The 20,000-nt window shown below is 51.5% G+C and overlaps 1 protein-coding gene across 6 annotated transcripts in view; it reads left to right on the top strand.

Moving 5' to 3' along the window:
* LOC110508553 (CUGBP Elav-like family member 3) overlaps positions 1 to 20,000 on the top strand; it is a 66,873-nt gene that overhangs the window by 8,258 nt on the left and 38,615 nt on the right. For 4 of the 6 annotated variants that reach the window (XR_016492603.1, XR_005040485.2, XM_036968098.2 and 1 more), the window contains exon 4: positions 1,359 to 1,441. Coding sequence is in view for 2 of the 6 variants with exons in the window: in XM_036968098.2 (XP_036823993.1) it covers positions 1,359 to 1,441 (83 nt within the window). In the remaining 4 variants the exon portion in view is untranslated. Of the gene's footprint in view, positions 1 to 533; positions 610 to 1,358; positions 1,442 to 20,000 lie in introns of those variants that run through there. The other 2 variants (XM_090224277.1, XM_036968109.2) reach the window with 1 other exon arrangement.

Here is a 20,000-nt window from a genome sequence, read left to right as displayed (position 1 = left end):
GTGTCTCTGTGTGTGTCATTATGTGTTTCTCTGTGTGTGTATGTTTCTGTGTGTGTCATTATGTGTGTGTCTATGTGTGTCATTATGTGTGTGTCTCTGTGTCTCTGTGTGTGTCATTATGTGTTTCTCTGTGTGTCTGTGTGTGTCATTATGTGTGTTTCTTTGTGTGTCTGTGTGTGTCATTATGTGTGTGTCTCTGTGTGTGTATGTTTCTGTGTGTGTCTGTGTGTGTTATTATGTGTGTGTGTGTGTGTTATTATGTGTGTGTGTCTGTGTGTGTTATTATGTGTGTGTGTCTGTGTGTGTCATTATGTTTGTGTGTCTGTGTGTGTCATTATGTGTGTGTGTCTGTGTGTGTTATTATGTTTGTGTCTGTTGTGTGTGTCATTATGTGTGTGTGTTTGTGTGTGTCTCTGTGTGTATGTTGTTGAGTCATGCTGGACAGGGCTGATGGTTCTGTAAGCATTCTGAGCTAGCATGTTGCTCTGCTGTGTGTATAACAACTCTGAGAACAGCCCTGGTTAACTTGCTGCCTGTTGTCTTAGTGGTGGTGACAGGTTTGTGACAGCTGTAGGAACAACATTGGCCAGCCGCTCTACCTACACACAGGTACATGAGAGAGAGAGAGAGAGAGAGAGAGAGAGAGAGAGAGAGAGAGGGAGGTATGGGAACGAGTGTGAGTGGTCCTGTAGTAGTGAGTTAGATGAATAGAGTGAATGGGAGTTTTATTTGGTATTAAGGATGTTGTTCTGAGCTGTGCTGTTCTGAGCCGCGCTGTGCCGTGTTGTGTCCTCGTCAGCTGTAGGTTAACTGTGTTCATGGGGCTTGTAGAAAACCAGTCGCTTTTTACATTATGGACTTGAAAATGAGAAACAGGGAAAGGAAGAGGGTAGGAGGTAGAGATAAATAGAAGCAGATTGACTGTTCAGTGTGTGTGTTCTGTCTGCATGAACCTGTGTGTTCTGTCCGTCTGCCCAGGAGGCTCCATCCAGAATAGTGATGTTATTCCCACATATCTGAAGCATATGTAGAATCTCACCCTGAAGAAGGCACAGTGATGCCAAAACCTTGGTGTTTTATTACCCAATAAATGACTGGGAGGTTATGCATATGGACTCTCTTTGTTTTTATATTCTCACATATCTAACAAACTAAGAAGGCATCATCAAGTATCTCATCATCTTCCTCTCCTCCCTCTTGTTACCTTCCTTCCTTCCTTCCTTCCTTCCTTCCTTCCTTCCTTCCTTCCTTCCTTCCTTCCTTCCTTCCTTCCTTCCTTCCTTCCTTCCTTCCTTCCTTCCTTCCCTCCCTCCCTCCCTCCCTCAAACCCCCCCCCCCCCCCCCCTCCTCTCTCTCAGGATGTGCATTCCTGACATACTGTGCGAGGGAGTCAGCGCTGAAGGCCCAGAGTGCTTTGCATGAGCAGAAGACGCTACCGGGGGTGAGTACAAGTCATATGACACACACACACACACACACACACAGACACACACAGACACACACACACACACACACACACACACACACACACACACACACACACACACACACACACACACACACACACAGGCACACAGGCACACAGGCACACATGATGTCATGGAGAAGAGCCTTGGAATTCCAGTGTGTTCATTGTGTTGTATCTACTCTCTCATTGGCCCTTCAGGACTACTTCTAGACTAGACTATCACACTAATTAATTGTCCCATCCTTCTTTGTCTTGTTCTACTCTCCAGTGGGGTATTGTAGCTCTGCCAGGGTTAGGGCATTGTTCATTAAACATGGGACACTATAGTATGATCTCTCTCTCTCTCTCTCTCTCTCTCTCTCTCTCTCTCTCTCTCTCTCTCTCTCTCTCTGTTGCTCTGTCTCTATCTGTCTGCCTCTCTAAGTCTCTCTCTCTCTCTCAATTCAATTCAATTCAATTCAAGGGGCTTTATTGGCATGGGAAACATGTGTTAACATTGCCAAAGCAAGTGAGGTAGATAATATACAAAAGTGAAATAAACAATAAAAATGAACAGTAAACATTACACATACAGAAGTTTCAAAACAATAAAGACATTACACATGTCATATTATGTATATACAGTGCCTTGCGAAAGTATTCGGCCCCCTTGAACTTTGCGACCTTTTGCCACATTTCAGGCTTCAAACATAAAGATATAAAACTGTATTTTTTTGTGAAGAATCAACAACAAGTGGGACACAGTCATGAAGTGGAACGACATTTATTGAATATTTCAAACTTTTTTAACAAATCAAAAACTGAAAAATTGGGCGTGCAAAATTATTCAGCCCCCTTAAGTTAATACTTTGTAGCGCCACCTTTTGCTGCGATTACAGCTGTAAGTCGCTTGGGGTATGTCTCTATCAGTTTTGCACATCGAGAGACTGACATTTTTTCCCATTCCTCCTTGCAAAACAGCTCGAGCTCAGTGAGGTTGGATGGAGAGCATTTGTGAACAGCAGTTTTCAGTTCTTTCCACAGATTCTCGATTGGATTCAGGTCTGGACTTTGACTTGGCCATTCTAACACCTGGATATGTTTATTTTTGAACCATTCCATTGTAGATTTTGCTTTATGTTTTGGATCATTGTCTTGTTGGAAGACAAATCTCTGTCCCAGTCTCAGGTCTTTTGCAGACTCCATCAGGTTCTTCTTCCAGAATGGTCCTGTATTTGGCTCCATCCATCTTCCCATCAATTTTAACCATCTTCCCTGTCCCAGCTGAAGAAAAGCAGGCCCAAACCATGATGCTGCCACCACCATGTTTGACAGTGGGGATGGTGTGTTCAGCTGTGTTGCTTTTACACCAAACATAACGTTTTGCATTGTTGCCAAAAAGTTCAATTTTGGTTTCATCTGACCAGAGCACCTTCTTCCACATGTTTGGTGTGTCTCCCAGGTGGCTTGTGGCAAACTTTAAACAACACTTTTTATGGATATCTTTAAGAAATGGCTTTCTTCTTGCCACTCTTCTTTATGGAAGATTTGTGCAATATACGACTGATTGTTGTCCTATGGACAGAGTCTCCCACCTCAGCTATAGATCTCTGCAGTTCATCCAGAGTGATCATGGGCCTCTTGGCTGCATCTCGGATCAGTCTTCTCCTTATATGAGCTGAAAGTTTAGAGGGACGGCCAGGTCTTGGTAGATTTGCAGTGGTCTGATACTCCTTCCATTTCAATATTATCGCTTGCACAGTGCTCCTTGGGATGTTTAAAGCTTGGGAAATCTTTTTGTATCCAAATCCGGCTTTAAACTTCTTCACAACAGTATCTCGGACCTGCCTGGTGTGCTCCTTGTTCTTCATGATGCTCTCTGCGCTTTTAACGGACCTCTGAGACTATCACAGTGCAGGTGCATTTATACGGAGACTTGATTACACACAGGTGGATTGTATTTATCATCATTAGTCATTTAGGTCAACATTGGATCATTCAGAGATCCTCACTGAACTTCTGGAGAGAGTTTGCTGCACTGAAAGTAAAGGGGCTGAATAATTTTGCACGCCCAATTTTTCAGTTTTTGATTTGTTAAAAAAGTTTGAAATATCCAATAAATGTCGTTCCACTTCATGATTGTGTCCCACTTGTTGTTGATTCTTCACAAAAAAATACAGTTTTATATCTTTATGTTTGAAGCCTGAAATGTGGCAATAGGTCGCAAAGTTCAAGGGGGCCGAATACTTTCGCAAGGCACTGTATACAGTGTTGTAACAATGTACAAATTGTTAAAGTACACAAGGGAAAATCAATAAGCATAAATATGGGTTGTATTTACAATGGTGTTTGTTCTTCACTGGTTGCCCTTTTCTTGTGGCAACAGGTCACACATCTTGCTGCTGTGATGGCACCCTGTGGAATTTCACCCAGTAGATATGGGAGTTTATCAAAATTGGGTTTGTTGTCGAACTCTTTGTGGATCTGTGTAATCTGAGGGAAATATGTCTCTCTAATATGGTCATACATTGGACAGGAGGTTAGGAAGTGCAGCTCAGTTTCCACCTCATTTTGTGGGCAGTGTGCACATATCATGTCTTCTCTTGAGAGCCATGTCTGCCTACTGTGGCCTTTCTCAATAGCAAGGCTATGCTCACTGAGTCTGTACATAGTCAAAGCTATCCTTAAGTTTGGGTCAGTCACAGTGGTCAGGTATTCTGCCACTGTGTACTCTCTGTTTGGGGCCAAATAGCATTCTAGTTTGCTCTGTTTTTTTGTTAATTCTTTCCAATGTGTCAAGTAATTATCTTTTTGTTTTCTCATGATTTGGTTGGGTCTAATTGTGCTGCTGTCCTGGGGTTCTGTGGGGCATGTTTGTATTTGTGAACAGAGCCCCAGGACCAGCTTGCTTAGGGGACTCTTCTCCAGGTTCATCTCTCTGTAGGTGATGGCTTTGTTATGAAAGGTTTGGGAATCACTTCCTTTTAGGTGGTTGTAGAATATAATGGCTCTTTTCTGGATTTTGATAATTAGTAGGTATCGGCCTAATTCTGCTCTGCATGCAGTATTTGGTGTTCTACGTTGTACACTGAGAATATTTTTGCAGAATTCTGCGTGCAGAGTCTCAATTTGGTGTTTGTCCCATTTTGTGAATTCTTGGTTGGTGAGCGGACCCCAGACCTCACAACCATAAAGGGCAATGGGCTCTATGACTGATTCAAGTATTTTTAGCCAGATCCTAATTGGTATGTTGAATTTTATGTTCCTTTTGATGGCATAGAATGCCCTTCTTGCCTTGTCTCTCAGATCGTTCACAGCTTTGTGGAAGTTACCTGTGGCGCTGATGTTTAGGCCAAGGTATGTATAGTTTTTTGTGTGTTCCAGGGCAACGGTGTCTAGATGGAATTTGTATTTGTGGTCCTGGTGACTGAACCTTTTTTGGAACACCATTATTTTGGTCTTACTGAGACTTACTGTCAGGGCCCAGGTCTGACAGAATCTGTGCATAAGATCTAGGTGCTGCTGTAGGCCCTTCTTGGTTGGGGACAGAAGCACCAGATCATCAGCAAACAGTAGACATTTGACTTCGGATTCTAGCAGGGGGAGGCCGGGTGCTGCAGACTTTTCTAGTGCCCGCGCCAATTCGTTGATATATATGTTGAAGAGGGTGGGGCTTAAGCTGCATCCCTGTCTCACCCCACGGCCCTGTGGGAAGAAATGTGTGTTTTTTGCCAATTTTAACTGCACACTTGTTGTTTGTGTACATGGATTTTATAATGTCGTATGTTTTACCCCCAACACCACTTTCCATCAGTTTGTATAGCAGACCCTCATGCCAGATTGAGTCGAATGCTTTTTTGAAATCAACAAAGCATGAGAAGACTTTGCCTTTGTTTTGGTTTGTTTGGTTGTCAATTAGGGTGTGTATGGTGAATACATAGTCTGTTGTACGGTAATTTGGTAAAAAGCCAATTTGACATTTGCTCAGTACATTGTTTTTATTGAGGAAATGTACGAGTCTGCTGTTAATGATAATGCAGAGGATTTTCCCAAGGTAGTTATTGGGGTCAAATTTGTCTCCACTTTTGTGGAATAGGGTGATCAGTCCTTGGTTCCAAGTATTGGGGAAGATGCCAGAGCTAAGGATGATGTTAAAGAGTTTGAGTATAGCCAATTGGAATTTGTTGTCTGTATATTTGATCATTTCATTGAGGATACCATCAACACCACATGCCTTTTTGGGTTGGAGGTTTTTTATTTTGTCCTGTAGCTCATTCAAGGTAATTGGAGAATCCAGTGGGTTCTGGTAGTCTTTAATAGTTGATTCTAATTCTCTCTCTCTCTAGCTATCTCTCTCTCTCTCTCTCTGTCTCTCTCTCTCTGTCTCTCTCTCTCTGTCTCTCTCTCTGTCTCTCTCTCTCTCTGTATCTCTCTCTCTTCTTGCCCTCTGTCTCCCCTCTCTCCCTTCGTCTCTGGCCATCCTCCCTCCTCATGCCCTCTGTCTCCCCTCTCTCCCTTCGTCTCTGGCCATCCTCCCTCCTCATGCCCTCTGTCTCCCCTCTCTCCCTTCATCTCTGGCCATCCACCCTCCTCATGCCCCCTGTCTCCCCTCTCTCCCTTCGTCTCTGGCCGTCCACCCTCCTCATGCTCTCTGTCTCCCCTCTCTCCCTTCGTCTCTGGCCATTCACCCTCCTCATGCCCTCTGTCTCCCCTCTCTCCCTTCATCTCTGGCCATCCACCCTCCTCATGCCCCCTGTCTCCCCTCTCTCCCTTCATCTCTGGCCGTCCTCCCTCCTCATGCCCTCTGTCTCTCCTCTCTCCCTTCGTCTCTGGCCGTCCTCCCTCCTCATGCCCTCTGTCTCCCCTCTCTCCCTTCATCTCTGGCCATCCACCCTCCTCATGCCCTCTGTCTCTCCTCTCTCCCTTCGTCTCTGGCCGTCCTCCCTCCTCATGCCCTCTGTCTCCCCTCTCTCCCTTCATCTCTGGCCATCCTCCCTCCTCATGCCCTCTGTCTCTCCTCTCTCCCTTCATCTCTGGCCATCCACCCTCCTCATGCCCTCTGTCTCTCCTCTCTCCCTTCGTCTCTGGCCGTCCTCCCTCCTCATGCCCTCTGTCTCCCGTCTCTCCCTTCGTCTCTGGCCGTCCTCCCTCCTCATGCCCTCTGTCTCTCCTCTCTCCCTTCATCTCTGGCCGTCCACCCTCCTCATGCCCTCTGTCTCTCCTCTCTCCCTTCATCTCTGGCCATCCACCCTCCTCATGCCCTCTGTCTCTCCTCTCTCCCTTCATCTCTGGCCGTCCACCCTCCTCCCACTCCCACTAACCTCAGCTACTGTTTCTCCTTCTCAATAACTCCCTCCATCACACCGCTTCTTCTTTCTCTCTCTTCAAACTCCCTCCTGTGAGTGTCTGTGTGTGTCATTATGTTCATCGTTCTTCAGTTCCTCTCCGTGTCTCTATTCCTAGTTGGACATTATTCAATGGTATTAGCTATTCTTTCTCCATTACTCCATTATCTACCAGACACTCTTTCTTCTTATGGAGTCTTTTTATAAGACCTCTCCTCTTCTCAGACCCCGCTTTCAAATTATTATTTCAGCCATTTATGAGATAACCTCCCCCTTTCCTCCCCTAGGCCTCCCCCGTTTAATTGACATTTCACAGTGTTAGGTCCTCTCTTCGTACCCCAGGAAGAATAGCTGTCGACATTGGCATCGGCTGATAGGGATCCTAAGAAAATCATAAACTGTCCCTCCTTCCTCTCCTCCACTCCTCCCTCTCATCCACTCCTTCCTCTCCTCCACTCCTTCCTCTCCTCCACTTCTTCCACTCCTCCCTCTCCTCCACTCCTTCCTCTCCTCCACTCCTTCCTCTCCTCCACTTCTTCCACTCCTCCCTCTCCTCCCCTCCTCCCTCTCCTCCACTCCTCCCTCTCCTCCCCTCCTCCCTCTCCTCCACTCCTCCCTCTCCTCCAATCCTCCCTCTCCTCCACTCATTCCTCTCCTACACTCCTTCCTCTCCACCACTCCTCCCTCTCCTCCACTCCTCCCTCTCCTCCCCTCCTTCCTCTCCTCCACTCCTCCCTCTCCTCCACTTATTCTTCTCCTCCACTCCTTCCTCTCCACCACTCCTTCCTCTAATCCACTCAACCCTCTCCTCCACTCCTTCCTCTCCTCCACTCCTTCCTCTCCACCACTCCTCCCTCTCCTCCACTCCTTCCTCTCCACCACTACTCCATCTCCTCCACTCCTTCCTCTCCTCCAATCCTTCCTCTCCACCACTCCTTCCTCTAATCCACTCCTTCCTCTCCACCACTCCTCCCTGTCCTCCACTCCTTCCTCTCCACCACTCCTTCCTCTCCTCCACTCAATCCGCTCCTCCACTCCTTCCTCTCCACCACTGCTTCCTCTCCTCCACTCCTTCCTCTCCTCCACTCCTTCCTCTCCACCACTACTCCCTCTCCTCCACTCCTCCCTCTCCTCCACTCCTCCCTCTCCACCACTCCGCCCTCTCCTCCACTCCTTCCACTCCTCCCTCTCCTCCACTCCTTCCTCTCCTCCACTTCTCCCTCTCCTCCACTCATTCCTCTCCACCACTCCTTCCTCTCCTCCACTCATTCCTCTACTCCACTCATTCCTCTCCTCCACTCCTTCCTCTCCACCACTCCTCCGTCTCCTCCACTCCTCCCTCTCCTCCACTGCTCCCTCTCCTCCACTCATTCCTCTCTTCCACTCCTTCCTCTCCTCCACTCCTCCCTCTCCTCCACTCCTTCCTCTACACCACTCCTTCCTCTCCTCCACTCAATCCTCTCCTCCACTCCTTCCTCTCCACCACTCCTCCCTCTCCTCCACTCCTTCCTCTCCTCCACTCCTCCCTGTCCTCCACTCATTCCTCTCCTCCACTCCTTCCTCTCCACCACTCGTCCCTCTCCTCCACTCCTTCCTCTCCTCCACTCCTCCAGCTCCTCCACTCCTCCCTGTCCTCCACTCCTTCCTCTCCTCCACTCCTCCCTCTCCTCCACTCCTCCCGCTCCTCCACTCATTCCTCTCTTCCACTCCTCCCTCTCCTCCACTCCTTCCTCTCCATCACTCCTTCCTCTCCTCCACTCCTTCCTCTCCACCACTCCTCCCTCTCCTCCACTCCTTCCTCTCCTCCACTCCTCCCTCTCCTCCACTCATTCCTCTCCTCCACTTCTTCCTCTCCACCACTCGTCCCTCTCCTCCACTCCTTCCTCTCCTCCACTCCTCCCTCTCCTCCACTCCTCCCTCTCCTCCACACCTTCCTCTCCTCCACTCCTTCCTCTCCTCCACTCCTTCCTCTCCACCACTCCTTCCTCTCCACCACTCCTTCCTCTCCTCCACTTCTTCCTCTCCACCACTCCTCCCTCTCCTCCACTCCTTCCTCTCCTCCACTCCTCCCTCTCCTCAACTCATTCCTCTCCTCCACTCCTTCCTCTCCACCACTCGTCCCTCTCCTCCACTCCTTCCTCTCCTCCACTCCTTCCTCTCCTCCACTCCTTCCTCTCCTCCACTCCGTCCTCTCCTCCACTTCTGCCTCCGCTCCACTCCTCCCGGTCCTCCACTCCTTCCTCTCCTCCACTCCTCCCTCTCCTCCACGCCTTCCTCTCCTCCACTCCTTCCTCTCCTCCTCTCCTTCCTCTCCACCACTCCTTCCTCTCCACCACTCCTCCCTCTCCTCCACTCCTTCCTCTCTCTCTCTGTACCCTTCCTTCTCTCTCTGTACCCCTCCTCTCTCTCTGTACCCCTCCTCTCGCTCTCTGTACCCCTCCTCTCTCTGTACCCCTCCTCTCTCTCTCTACCCCTCCTCTCTCTGTATGCCTCCTCTCTCTCTGTACCCTTCCTACTCTCTCTGTACCCATCCTCTCTCTGTACCCTTCCTTCTCTCTCTGTACGCCTCCTCTCTCTCTCTGTACCCTTCCTTCTCTCTCTGTACCCATCCTCTCTCTGTACCCTTCCTTCTCTCTCTGTACCCCTCCTCTCTCTCTGTACCCCTCCTCTCTCTGTACCCCTCATCTCTCTCTCTGTACCCTTCATTCTCTCTCTGTACCCATCCTCTCTCTCTGTACCCCTCCTCTCTCTCTCTGTACCCTTCCTTCTCTCTCTGTACCCATCCTTCTCTCTCTGTACCCCTCCTCTCTCTCTGTACCCATCCCCTCTCTCTGTACCCATCCTTCTCTCTCTGTACCCATCCTCTCTCTCTGTACCCCTCCTCTCTCTCTGTACCCTTCCGTCTCTCTCTGTACCCATCCTTCTCTCTCTGTACCCCTCCTCTCTCTCTGTACCCATCCCCTCTCTCTGTACCCCTCCTCTCTCTGTACCCCTCCTCTCCCTCTGTACCCCTCCTCTCTCTCTCTGCACCCTTCCTTCTCTCTCTGTACCCATCCTCTCTCTCTGTACCCCTCCTCTCTCTCTCTGTACCCTTCCTTCTCTCTGTGTACCCCTCCTCTCTCTCTCTGTACCCTTCCTTCTCTCTCTGTACCCCTCCTCTCTCTCTGTACCCATCCCCTCTCTCTGTACCCCTCCTCTCTCTCTGTACCCCTCCTCTCTCTCTGTACCCCTCCTCTCTCTCTCTGTACCCGTCCTCTCTCTCTGTACCCCTCCTCTCTCTGTACCCCTCCTCTCTCTCTGTACCCCTCCTCTCTCTCTGTACCCCTCCTCTCTCTCTGTACCCCTCCTCTCGCTCTCTGTACCCCTCCTCTCTCTGTACCCCTCCTCTCTCTCTCTACCCCTCCTCTCTATGTACCCCTCCTCTCTCTCTCTCTGTACCCTTCCTTCTCTCTCTGTACCCCTCCTCTCTCTCTCTCTCTCTGTAGCCCTCCTTCTCTCTCTGTACCCCTCCTTCTCTCTCCGAACCCCTCTTTCTCTGTACCCCTCCTTCTATCGCTGTATCCTTCTCTCGCTGTACCCCAAATTCTCTTTCTGTACCCCTCCTCTCTCTCTGTACCCCTCCTCTCTCTCGCTGTACCCGTCCTCTCTCTCTGTACCCCTCCTCTCTCTGTACCCATCCTTCTCTCTCTGTACCCATCCTCTCTCTCTGTACCCCTCCTCTCTCTCTGTACCTATCCCCTCTCTCTGTACCCATCCTTCTCTCTCTGTACCCATCCTCTCTCTCTGTACCCCTCCTCTCTCTCTCTGTACCCTTCCTTCTCTCTGTGTACCCCTCCTCTCTCTCTGTACCCTTCCTTCTCTCTCTGTACCCCTCCTCTCTCTCTGTACCCATCCCCTCTCTCTGTACCCATCCTCTCTCTCTGTACCCCTCCTCTCTCTCTGTACCCCTCCTCTGGCTGTACCCTTCCTTCTCTCTCTGTACCCATCCTTCTCTCTCTGTACCCCTCCTTCTCTCTCTGTTCCCCTCCTCTCTCTCTGTACCCCTCCTCTCTCTCTGTACCCATACCCTTTCTCTGTATCCATCCTCTCTCTCTGTACCCCTCCTCTCTCTCTCTTTGTACCCTTCCTTCTCTCTCTGTACCCATCCTTCTCTCTCTGTACCATCCTCTCTCTCTGTACCCCTCCTCTCTCTCTCTGTACCCTTCCTTCTCTCTCTGTACCCCTCCTCTCTCTCTGTACCCCTCCTCTCTCTCTCTACCCCTCCTCTCTCTGTACCCCTCCTCTCTCTCTGTACCCTTGCTTCTCTCTCTGTACCCATCCTCTCCCTGTACCCCTCCTCTCTCTCTCTGTACCCTTCCTTCTCTCTCTGTACCCCTCCTCTCTCTCTGTACCCCTCCTCTCTCTGTACCCCTCCTCTCTCTCTCTGTACCCTTCCTTATCTCTCTGTACCCCTCCTCTCTCTCTGTACCCCTCCTCTCTCTGTACCCCTCCTCTCGCTCTGTACCCCTCCTCTGCCTGTACCCCTCCTCTCTCTCTGTACCCTTCCTTATCTCTCTGTACCCATCCTCTCTCTCTGTACCCCTCCTCTCTCTCTGTACCTTCCTTCTTTCTCTGTACCCCTCCTCTCTCTCTGTACCCCTCCTCTCTCTCTCTGTACCCATCCTCTCTCTCTGTACCCCTCCTCTCTCTCTCTGTACCCTTCCTTCTCTCTCTGTACCCCTCCTCTCTCTCTGTACCCATACCCTTTCTATGTATCCATCCTCTCTCTCTGTACCCCTCCTCTCTCTCTCTTTGTACCCTTCCTTCTCTCTCTGTACCCATCCTTCTCTCTCTGTACCATCCTCTCTCTCTGTACCCCTCCTCTCTCTCTCTGTACCCTTCCTTCTCTCTCTGTACCCCTCCTCTCTCTTTGTACCCCTCCTCTCTCTCTCTACCCCTCCTCTCTCTGTACCCCTCCTCTCTCTCTGTACCCTTGCTTCTCTCTCTGTACCCATCCTCTCCCTGTACCCCTCCTCTCTCTCTCTGTACCCTTCCTTCTCTCTCTGTACCCCTCCTCTCTCTCTGTACCCCTCCTCTCTCTGTACCCCTCCTCTCTCTCTCTGTACCCTTCCTTATCTCTCTGTACCCCTCCTCTCTCTCTGTACCCCTCCTCTCTCTGTACCCCTCCTCTCGCTCTGTACCCCTCCTCTGCCTGTACCCCTCCTCTCTCTCTGTACCCTTCCTTATCTCTCTGTACCCATCCTCTCTCTCTGTACCCCTCCTCTCTCTCTGTACCTTCCTTCTTTCTCTGTACCCCTCCTCTCTCTCTGTACCCCTCCTCTCTCGCTCTGTACCCATCCTCTCTCTCTGTACCCCTCCTCTCTCTCTCTGTACCCTTCCTTCTCTCTCTGTACCCCTCCTCTCTCTCTGTACCCCTCCTCTCTCTCTCTACCCCTCCTCTCTCTGTACCCCTCCTCTCTCTCTGTACCCTTCCTTCTCTCTCTGTACCCATCCTACTCTGTACCCCTCTTCTCTCTCTGTACCCTTCCTTCTCTCTCTGTAACCCTCCTCTCTCTCTGTACCCCTCCTCTATCTGTACCCCTCCTCTCTCTCTCTGTACCCTTCCTTCTCTCTCTGTACCCATCCTCTCTCTCTGTACCCCCCTCTCTCTCTCTGTACCCTTCCTTCTATCTCTGTACCCCTCCTCTCTCTCTTTACCCATCCTCTCTCTCTCTGTACCCATCCTCTCTCTCTGTACCCCTCCTCTCTCTCTCTGTACCCTTCCTTCTCTCTCTGTGTACCCCTCCTCTCGCTCTCTGTACCCCTCCTCTCTCTGTACCCCTCCTCTCTCTCTCTGTACCCTTCCTTCTCTCTCTGTACCCCTCCTCTCTGTGTGTACCCCTCCTCTCGCTCTCTGTACCCCTCCTCTCTCTGTACCCCTCCTCTCTCTCTGTACCCTTCCTTCTCTCCCTGTACCCCTCCTCTCTCTGTACCCCTCCTTTCTCTCTCTGTACCCTTCCTTCTCTCTCTGTACCCCTCCTCTCTCTCTGTACCCCTCCTCTCTCTGTACCTCTCCTCTCTCTCTCTGTACCCTTCCCTCTCTCTCTGTACCCATCCTTCTCTCTCTGTACCCCTCCTCTCTCTCTGTACCCATCCCCTCTCTCTGTACCCCTCCTCTCTCTGTACCCATCCTCTCTCTCTCTGTACCCCTCCTCTCTCTCTCTGTACCCTTCCTTCTCTCGCTGTACCCCTCCTCTCTCTCTGTACCCCTCCTCTCTCTCTGTACCCCTCCTCTCTCTCTGTACCCCTCCTCTCTCTCTCTGTACCCCTCCTCTCTCTCTCTGTACCCTTCCTTCTCTCTCTGTACCCATCCTCTCTCTCTGTACCCCTCCTCTCTCTCTCTGTACCCTTCCTTCTCTCTCTGTACCCATCCTTGTCTCTCTGTACCCCTCCTCTCTCTCTGTACCCACCCCCTCTCTCTGTACCCATCCTTCTCTCTCTGTACCCATCCTCTCTCTCTGTACCTCTCCTCTCTCTCTCTGTACCCTTCCCTCTCTCTCTGTACCCATCCTTCTCTCTCTGTACCCCTCCTCTCTCTCTGTACCCATCCCCTCTCTCTGTACCCCTCCTCTCTCTGTACCCATCCTCTCTCTCTCTGTACCCCTCCTCTCTCTCTCTGTACCCTTCCTTCTCTCGCTGTACCCCTCCTCTCTCTCTGTACCCCTCCTCTCTCTCTGTACCCCTCCTCTCTCTCTGTACCCCTCCTCTCTCTCTCTGTACCCCTCCTCTCTCTCTCTGTACCCTTCCTTCTCTCTCTGTACCCATCCTCTCTCTCTGTACCCCTCCTCTCTCTCTCTGTACCCTTCCTTCTCTCTCTGTACCCATCCTTGTCTCTCTGTACCCCTCCTCTCTCTCTGTACCCACCCCCTCTCTCTGTACCCATCCTTCTCTCTCTGTACCCATCCTCTCTCTCTGTACCCCTCCTCTCTCACTGTACCCATCCTTCTCTCTCTGTACTCCTCCTCTCTCTCTGTACCCATCCCCTCTCTCTGTACCCCTCCTCTCTCTGTACCCCTCCTCTCTCTCTGTACCCCTCCTCTCTCTCTCTGTACCCTTCTTTCTCTCTCTGTACCCATCCTCTCTCTCTGTACCCCTCCTCTCTCTCTCTGTACCCTTCCTTCTCTCTCTGTACCCCTCCTCTCTCTCTGTACCCATCCCCTCTCTCTGTACCGCTCCTCTCTCTCTGTACCCCTCCTCTCTCTATGTACCCCTCCTCTCTCGCTTTACCCCTCCTCTCTCTCTGTACCCCTCCTCTCTCTGTACCCCTCCTCTCTCTCTGTACCCCTCCTCTCTCTGTACCCCTCCTCTCTCTCTGTACCCCTCCTTTCGCTGTACCCTTCCTCCTCTCTCTGTACCCCTCCTCTCTCTATGTACCCCTCCTCTCTCTCTTTACCCCTCCTCTCTCTCTCTGTACCCCTCCTCTCTCTCTGTACCCATCCCCTCTCTCTGTACCGCTCCTCTCTCTCTATACCCCTCCTCTCTCTATGTACCCCTCCTCTCTCTCTTTACCCCTCCTCTCTCTCTCTGTACCCCTCCTCTCTCTCTGTACCCCTCCTCTCTCTGTACCCCTCCTCTCTCTCTGTACCCCTCCTCTCTCTCTGTACCCCTCCTCTCTCTCTGTACCCCTCCTTTCGCTGTACCCTTCCTCCTCTCTCTGTACCCCTCCTCTCTCTCTGTACCCCTCTTCTCTCTCTGTACCCCTATTCTCTCTCACACACCATTAACCATACTGTTGGGTTCAGCACCCCTCTCTAAATGACTCATCTTAATTCCCTGCAGATTAATATTCCAGTTTCCCATCTCCATCTCTAGCTCTCTTTATCTCTCTCTCTCTCTCTATCTGTCCATCCCTGGCTCTCTCTTCATGTATATCCTGCCTTATCTCTCTGCCTCATCTTTCTCTTCTGTTCTATGCTCTGTCCATATCTCTCTATCTCCTCACTCTCCCTCTTCCACATAGCTCATCCTGCTTCTCCTGCTGTTTCAACACACACACACACACACACACACACACACACACACACACACACACACACACACACACACACACACATCCCTCTGTGTCTGGCTGTGGTCCATAGTTCCTCCTGGTTTAGATGAAATTAAAGTGTGATAAACAGCTTACCAGGTGTTTGTAGTCATGTGTTTATGCTCTCTGGGAAGAGCAGCAGACTCTCTATAGACAGGCAGTGGCACTGTCTGTCTGTATGTGTCGTTTTCATATGGTTTTACTGAATCTATTGAATGCCTTTGCTATGAATGGCTATTTGATGTGTGTGTGTGTGTGTGTGTGTGTGTGTGTGTGTGTGTGTGTGTGTGTGTGTGTGTGTGTGTGTGTGTGTGTGTACAGTGCGTCTACATCTCAGCTGCCTAACGGGCTGCCTCCCTATGGGGAGAGGCTATGATGAGCAATTATCCAGGCGGACGGCTTTGCAGGCTAATTTAACAGATATATGTAGTCAGCAACACTGTTTACTAACTATAGTACACTGCTTACTGCTGCACATTCACCAGACAACATTCCTCTCTCCCTCACCATTTATCTATCTATCTACACTACACGGCCAAAAGTATGTGGACACCTGCTCGTCGAACATCTCATTCCAAAATCATGGGCATTAATATGGAGCTGGTCACCCCTTGCTGCTATAACAGCCTCCACTCTTCTGGGAAGTCTTTCCACTAGATGTTGGAACATTGCTGCTATAACAGCCTCCACTCTTCTGGGAAGGCTTTCCACTAGATCTTGGAACATTGCTGCTATAACAGCCTCCACTCTTCTGGGAAGGCTTTCCACTAGATGTTGGAACAGTGCTGCTTTAATTAACAGCCTCCACTCTTCTGGGAAGGCTTTCCACTAGATGTTGGAACAGTGCTGCTTTAATTAACAGCCTCCTTTCTTCTGGGAAGGCTTTCCACTAGATGTTGGAACAGTGCTGCTTTAATTAACAGCCTCCTTTCTTCTGGGAAGGCTTTCCACTAGATGTTGGAATAGTGCTGCTACAACAGCCTCCACTCTTCTGGGAAGGCTTTCCACTAGATGTTGGAATAGTGCTGCTACAACAGCCTCCACTCTTCTGGGAAGGCTTTCCACTAGATGTTGGAACAGTGCTGCTATAACAGCCTCCACTCTTCTGGGAAGGCTTTCCACTAGATGTTGGAACAGTGCTGCTTTAATTAACAGCCTCCACTCTTCTGGGAAGGCTTTCCACTAGATGTTGGAACAGTGCTGCTTTAATTAACAGCCTCCTTTCTTCTGGGAAGGCTTTCCACTAGATGTTGGAATAGTGCTGCTACAACAGCCTCCTCTCTTCTGGGAAGGCTTTCCACTAGATGTTGGAACATTGCTGCGGGGACTTGCTTTCATTCAGCCACAGGAGCATTAGTGAGGTCAGGCACTGATGTTGGGCGATTAGGCCTGGCTCGTGGTCGGCGTTCCTATTCATCCAAAAGGTGTTAGATTGAGTTGAGGTCAGGGCTTTGTGCGGGTAAGTCAAGTTCTTCCACACCGATCTCAACAAACCATTTCTGTATGGACCTTGCATTGTATATGGGGGCATTATCCTGCTGAAACAGAAAGGGCTTCCCCAAACTGTTGCCACAAATTTGTACTGTAAGCACAGAATCATCTAGAATGTCATAGTATGCTGTAGCGTTAAGATTTCCCTCCACTGGAACTAAGGGGCCTAGCCCAAACCATGAAAACAACCCGAGACCATTATTCCTCCTCCACCAAACTTTACAGTTGGCACTATGCATTTGAACAGGCAGTGTTCTCCAAGCATCCGCTAAAACTAGATTTGTCCGTCGGACTGCCAGATGGTGACGCATGATTCATCACTCCAGAGAACGCATTTCCACTGCTCCAGAATCCTATGACAGCTAGCTTTACACGACTCCAGCCAACGCTTGGCTTGTGATGTGTATCCCTCCGCCCCTCCCTCTCCCTCTCTCTCTCTCTCTGTCTCTGCCTGGTGGGGTTTGTGATGTGTATCCCTCCGCCCCTCCCTCTCACCCTCTCTCTCTCTCTGTCTCTGCCTGGTGGGGTTTGTGATGTGTATCCCTCTGCCCCTCCCTCTCCCCCCCTCTCTCTCTCTCTGTCTCTGCCTGGTGGGGTTTGTGATGTGTATCCCTCCGCCCCTCCCTCTCCCCCTCTCTCTCTCTCTCTGTCTCTGCCTGGTGGGGTTTGTGATGTGTATCCCTCCGCCCCTCCCTCTCCCCCTCTCTCTCTCTCTCTCTGTCTCTGCCTGGTGGGGTTTGTGATGTGTATCCCTCCGCCCCTCCCTCTCCCCCTCTCTCTCTCTCTGTCTCTGCCTGGTGGGGTTTGTGATGTGTATCCCACCGCCCCTCCCTCTCCCCCTCTCTCTCTCTCTGTCTCTGCCTGGTGGGGTTTGTGATGTGTATCCCTCCGCCCCTCCCTCTCCCCCTCTCTCTCTCTCTGTCTCTGCCTGGTGGGGTTTGTGATGTGTATCCCACCGCCCCTCCCTCTCCCTCTCTCTCTCTCTCTGTCTCTGCCTGGTGGGGTTTGTGATGTGTATCCCTCCGCCCCTCCCTCTCCCCCTCTCTCTCTCTCTGTCTCTGCCTGGTGGGGTTTGTGATGTGTATCCCGCCGCCCCTCCCTCTCCCCCTCTCTCTCTCTCTCTGTCTCTGCCTGGTGGGGTTTGTGATGCGTATCCCTCCGCCCCTCCCTCTCCCCCTCTCTCTCTCTCTGTCTCTGCCTGGTGGGGTTTGTGATGTGTATCCCTCCGCCCCTCCCTCTCCCCCTCTCTCTCTCTCTGTCTCTGCCTGGTGGGGTTTGTGATGTGTATCCCTCCACCCCTCCCTCTCCCCCTCTCTCTCTCTCTGTCTCTGCCTGGTGGGGTTTGTGATGTGTATCCCTCCGCCCCTCCCTCTCCCCGTCTCTCTCTCTCTGTCTCTGCCTGGTGGGGTTTGTGATGTGTATCCCTCCGCCCCTCCCTCTCCCCCTCTCTCTCTCTCTGTCTCTGCCTGGTGGGGTTTGTGATGTGTATCCCGCCGCCCCTCCCTCTCCCCCTCTCTCTCTCTCTCTGTCTCTGCCTGGTGGGGTTTGTGATGCGTATCCCTCCGCCCCTCCCTCTCCCCCTCTCTCTCTCTCTGTCTCTGCCTGGTGGGGTTTGTGATGTGTATCCCTCCGCCCCTCCCTCTCCCCCTCTCTCTCTCTCTGTCTCTGCCTGGTGGGGTTTGTGATGTGTATCCCGCCGCCCCTCCCTCTCCCCCTCTCTCTCTCTCTCTGTCTCTGCCTGGTGGGGTTTGTGATGCGTATCCCTCCGCCCCTCCCTCTCCCCCTCTCTCTCTCTCTGTCTCTGCCTGGTGGGGTTTGTGATGTGTATCCCTCCGCCCCTCCCTCTCCCCCTCTCTCTCTCTCTGTCTCTGCCTGGTGGGGTTTGTGATGTGTATCCCTCCACCCCTCCCTCTCCCCCTCTCTCTCTCTCTGTCTCTGCCTGGTGGGGTTTGTGATGTGTATCCCTCCGCCCCTCCCTCTCCCCGTCTCTCTCTCTCTGTCTCTGCCTGGTGGGGTTTGTGATGTGTATCCCTCCGCCCCTCCCTCTCCCCCTCTCTCTCTCTCTGTCTCTGCCTGGTGGGGTTTGTGATGTGTATCCCGCCGCCCCTCCCTCTCCCCCTCTCTCTCTCTCTCTGTCTCTGCCTGGTGGGGTTTGTGATGCGTATCCCTCCGCCCCTCCCTCTCCCCCTCTCTCTCTCTCTGTCTCTGCCTGGTGGGGTTTGTGATGTGTATCCCTCCGCCCCTCCCTCTCCCCCTCTCTCTCTCTCTGTCTCTGCCTGGTGGGGTTTGTGATGTGTATCCCTCCACCCCTCCCTCTCCCCCTCTCTCTCTCTCTGTCTCTGCCTGGTGGGGTTTGTGATGTGTATCCCTCCGCCCCTCCCTCTCCCCGTCTCTCTCTCTCTGTCTCTGCCTGGTGGGGTTTGTGATGTGTATCCCTCCGCCCCTCCCTCTCCCCCTCTCTCTCTCTCTCTGTCTCTGCCTGGTGGGGTTTGTGATGTGTATCCCTCCGCCCCTCCCTCTCCCCCTCTCTCTCTCTCTCTGTCTCTGCCTGGTGGGGTTTGTGATGTGTATCCCTCCGCCCCTCCCTCTCTCCCTCTCTCTCTCTCTGTCTCTGCCTGGTGGGGTTTGTGATGTGTATCCCTCCGCCCCTCCCTCTCCCCCTCTCTCTCTCTCTGTCTCTGCCTGGTGGGGTTTGTGATGTGTATCCCTCCGCCCCTCCCTCTCCCTCTCTCTCTCTCTCTCTCTCTCTGTCTCTGCCTGGTGGGGTTTGTGATGTGTATCCCTCCGCCCCTCCCTCTCTCCCTCTCTCTCTCTCTCTGTCTCTGCCTGGTGGGGTTTGTGATGTGTATCCCTCCGCCCCTCCCTCTCCCCCTCTCTCTCTCTCTCTGTCTCTGCCTGGTGGGGTTTGTGATGTGTATCCCTCCGCCCCTCCATCTCTCTATTTTTACCTTCTCTGTGTCTGGGGATGGGAGGGGAGAAGATAGAGGGACAGGTGTACTTATGATGCTGTGTGTGTGTGTGTGTGTGTGTGTGTGTGTGTGTGTGTGTGTGTGTGTGTGTGTGTGTGTGTGTGTGTGTGTGTGTGTGTGTGTGTGTGTGTGTGTGTGTGTGTGTGTGTGTGTGTACGTGTGACTGAGTGTGTACATGTGACTGAGTGTGTAGGTGTGACTGAGTGTGTAAGTGTGACTGAGTTTGTAGGTGTGACTGAGTGTGTAGGTGTGACTGAGTGTGTAGGTGTGACTGAGTGTGTAGGTGTGACTGAGTGTGTACGTGTGACCGAGTGTGTACGTGTGACTGAGTGTGTACGTGTGACTGAGTGTGTAGGTGTGACTGAGTGTGTAGGTGGGACTGAGTGTGTAGGTGTGACTGAGTGTGTAGTTGAGACTGAGTGTGTAGGTGTGACTGAGTTTGTAGGTGTGACTGAGTGTGTAGGTGTAACTGAGTGTGTACGTGTGACTGAGTGTGTAGGTGTGACTGAGTTTGTAGGTGTGACTGAGTGTGTAGGTGTGACTGAGTGTGTAGGTGTGACCGAGTGTGTACGTGTGACCGAGTGTGTAGGTGTGACTGAGTGTGTACGTGTGACTGAGTGTGTAGGTGTGACTGAGTGTGTAGGTGTGACTGAGTGTGTATTTGAGACTGAGTGTGTAGG

Source organism: Oncorhynchus mykiss, chromosome 3 (genome assembly GCF_057628025.1).
Source record: "Oncorhynchus mykiss isolate SJ-2025 chromosome 3, ASM5762802v1, whole genome shotgun sequence".
In the NCBI taxonomy this organism is placed as follows: domain Eukaryota; kingdom Metazoa; phylum Chordata; class Actinopteri; order Salmoniformes; family Salmonidae; genus Oncorhynchus; species Oncorhynchus mykiss.
This window is presented reverse-complemented; position numbering and strand designations above follow the sequence as displayed.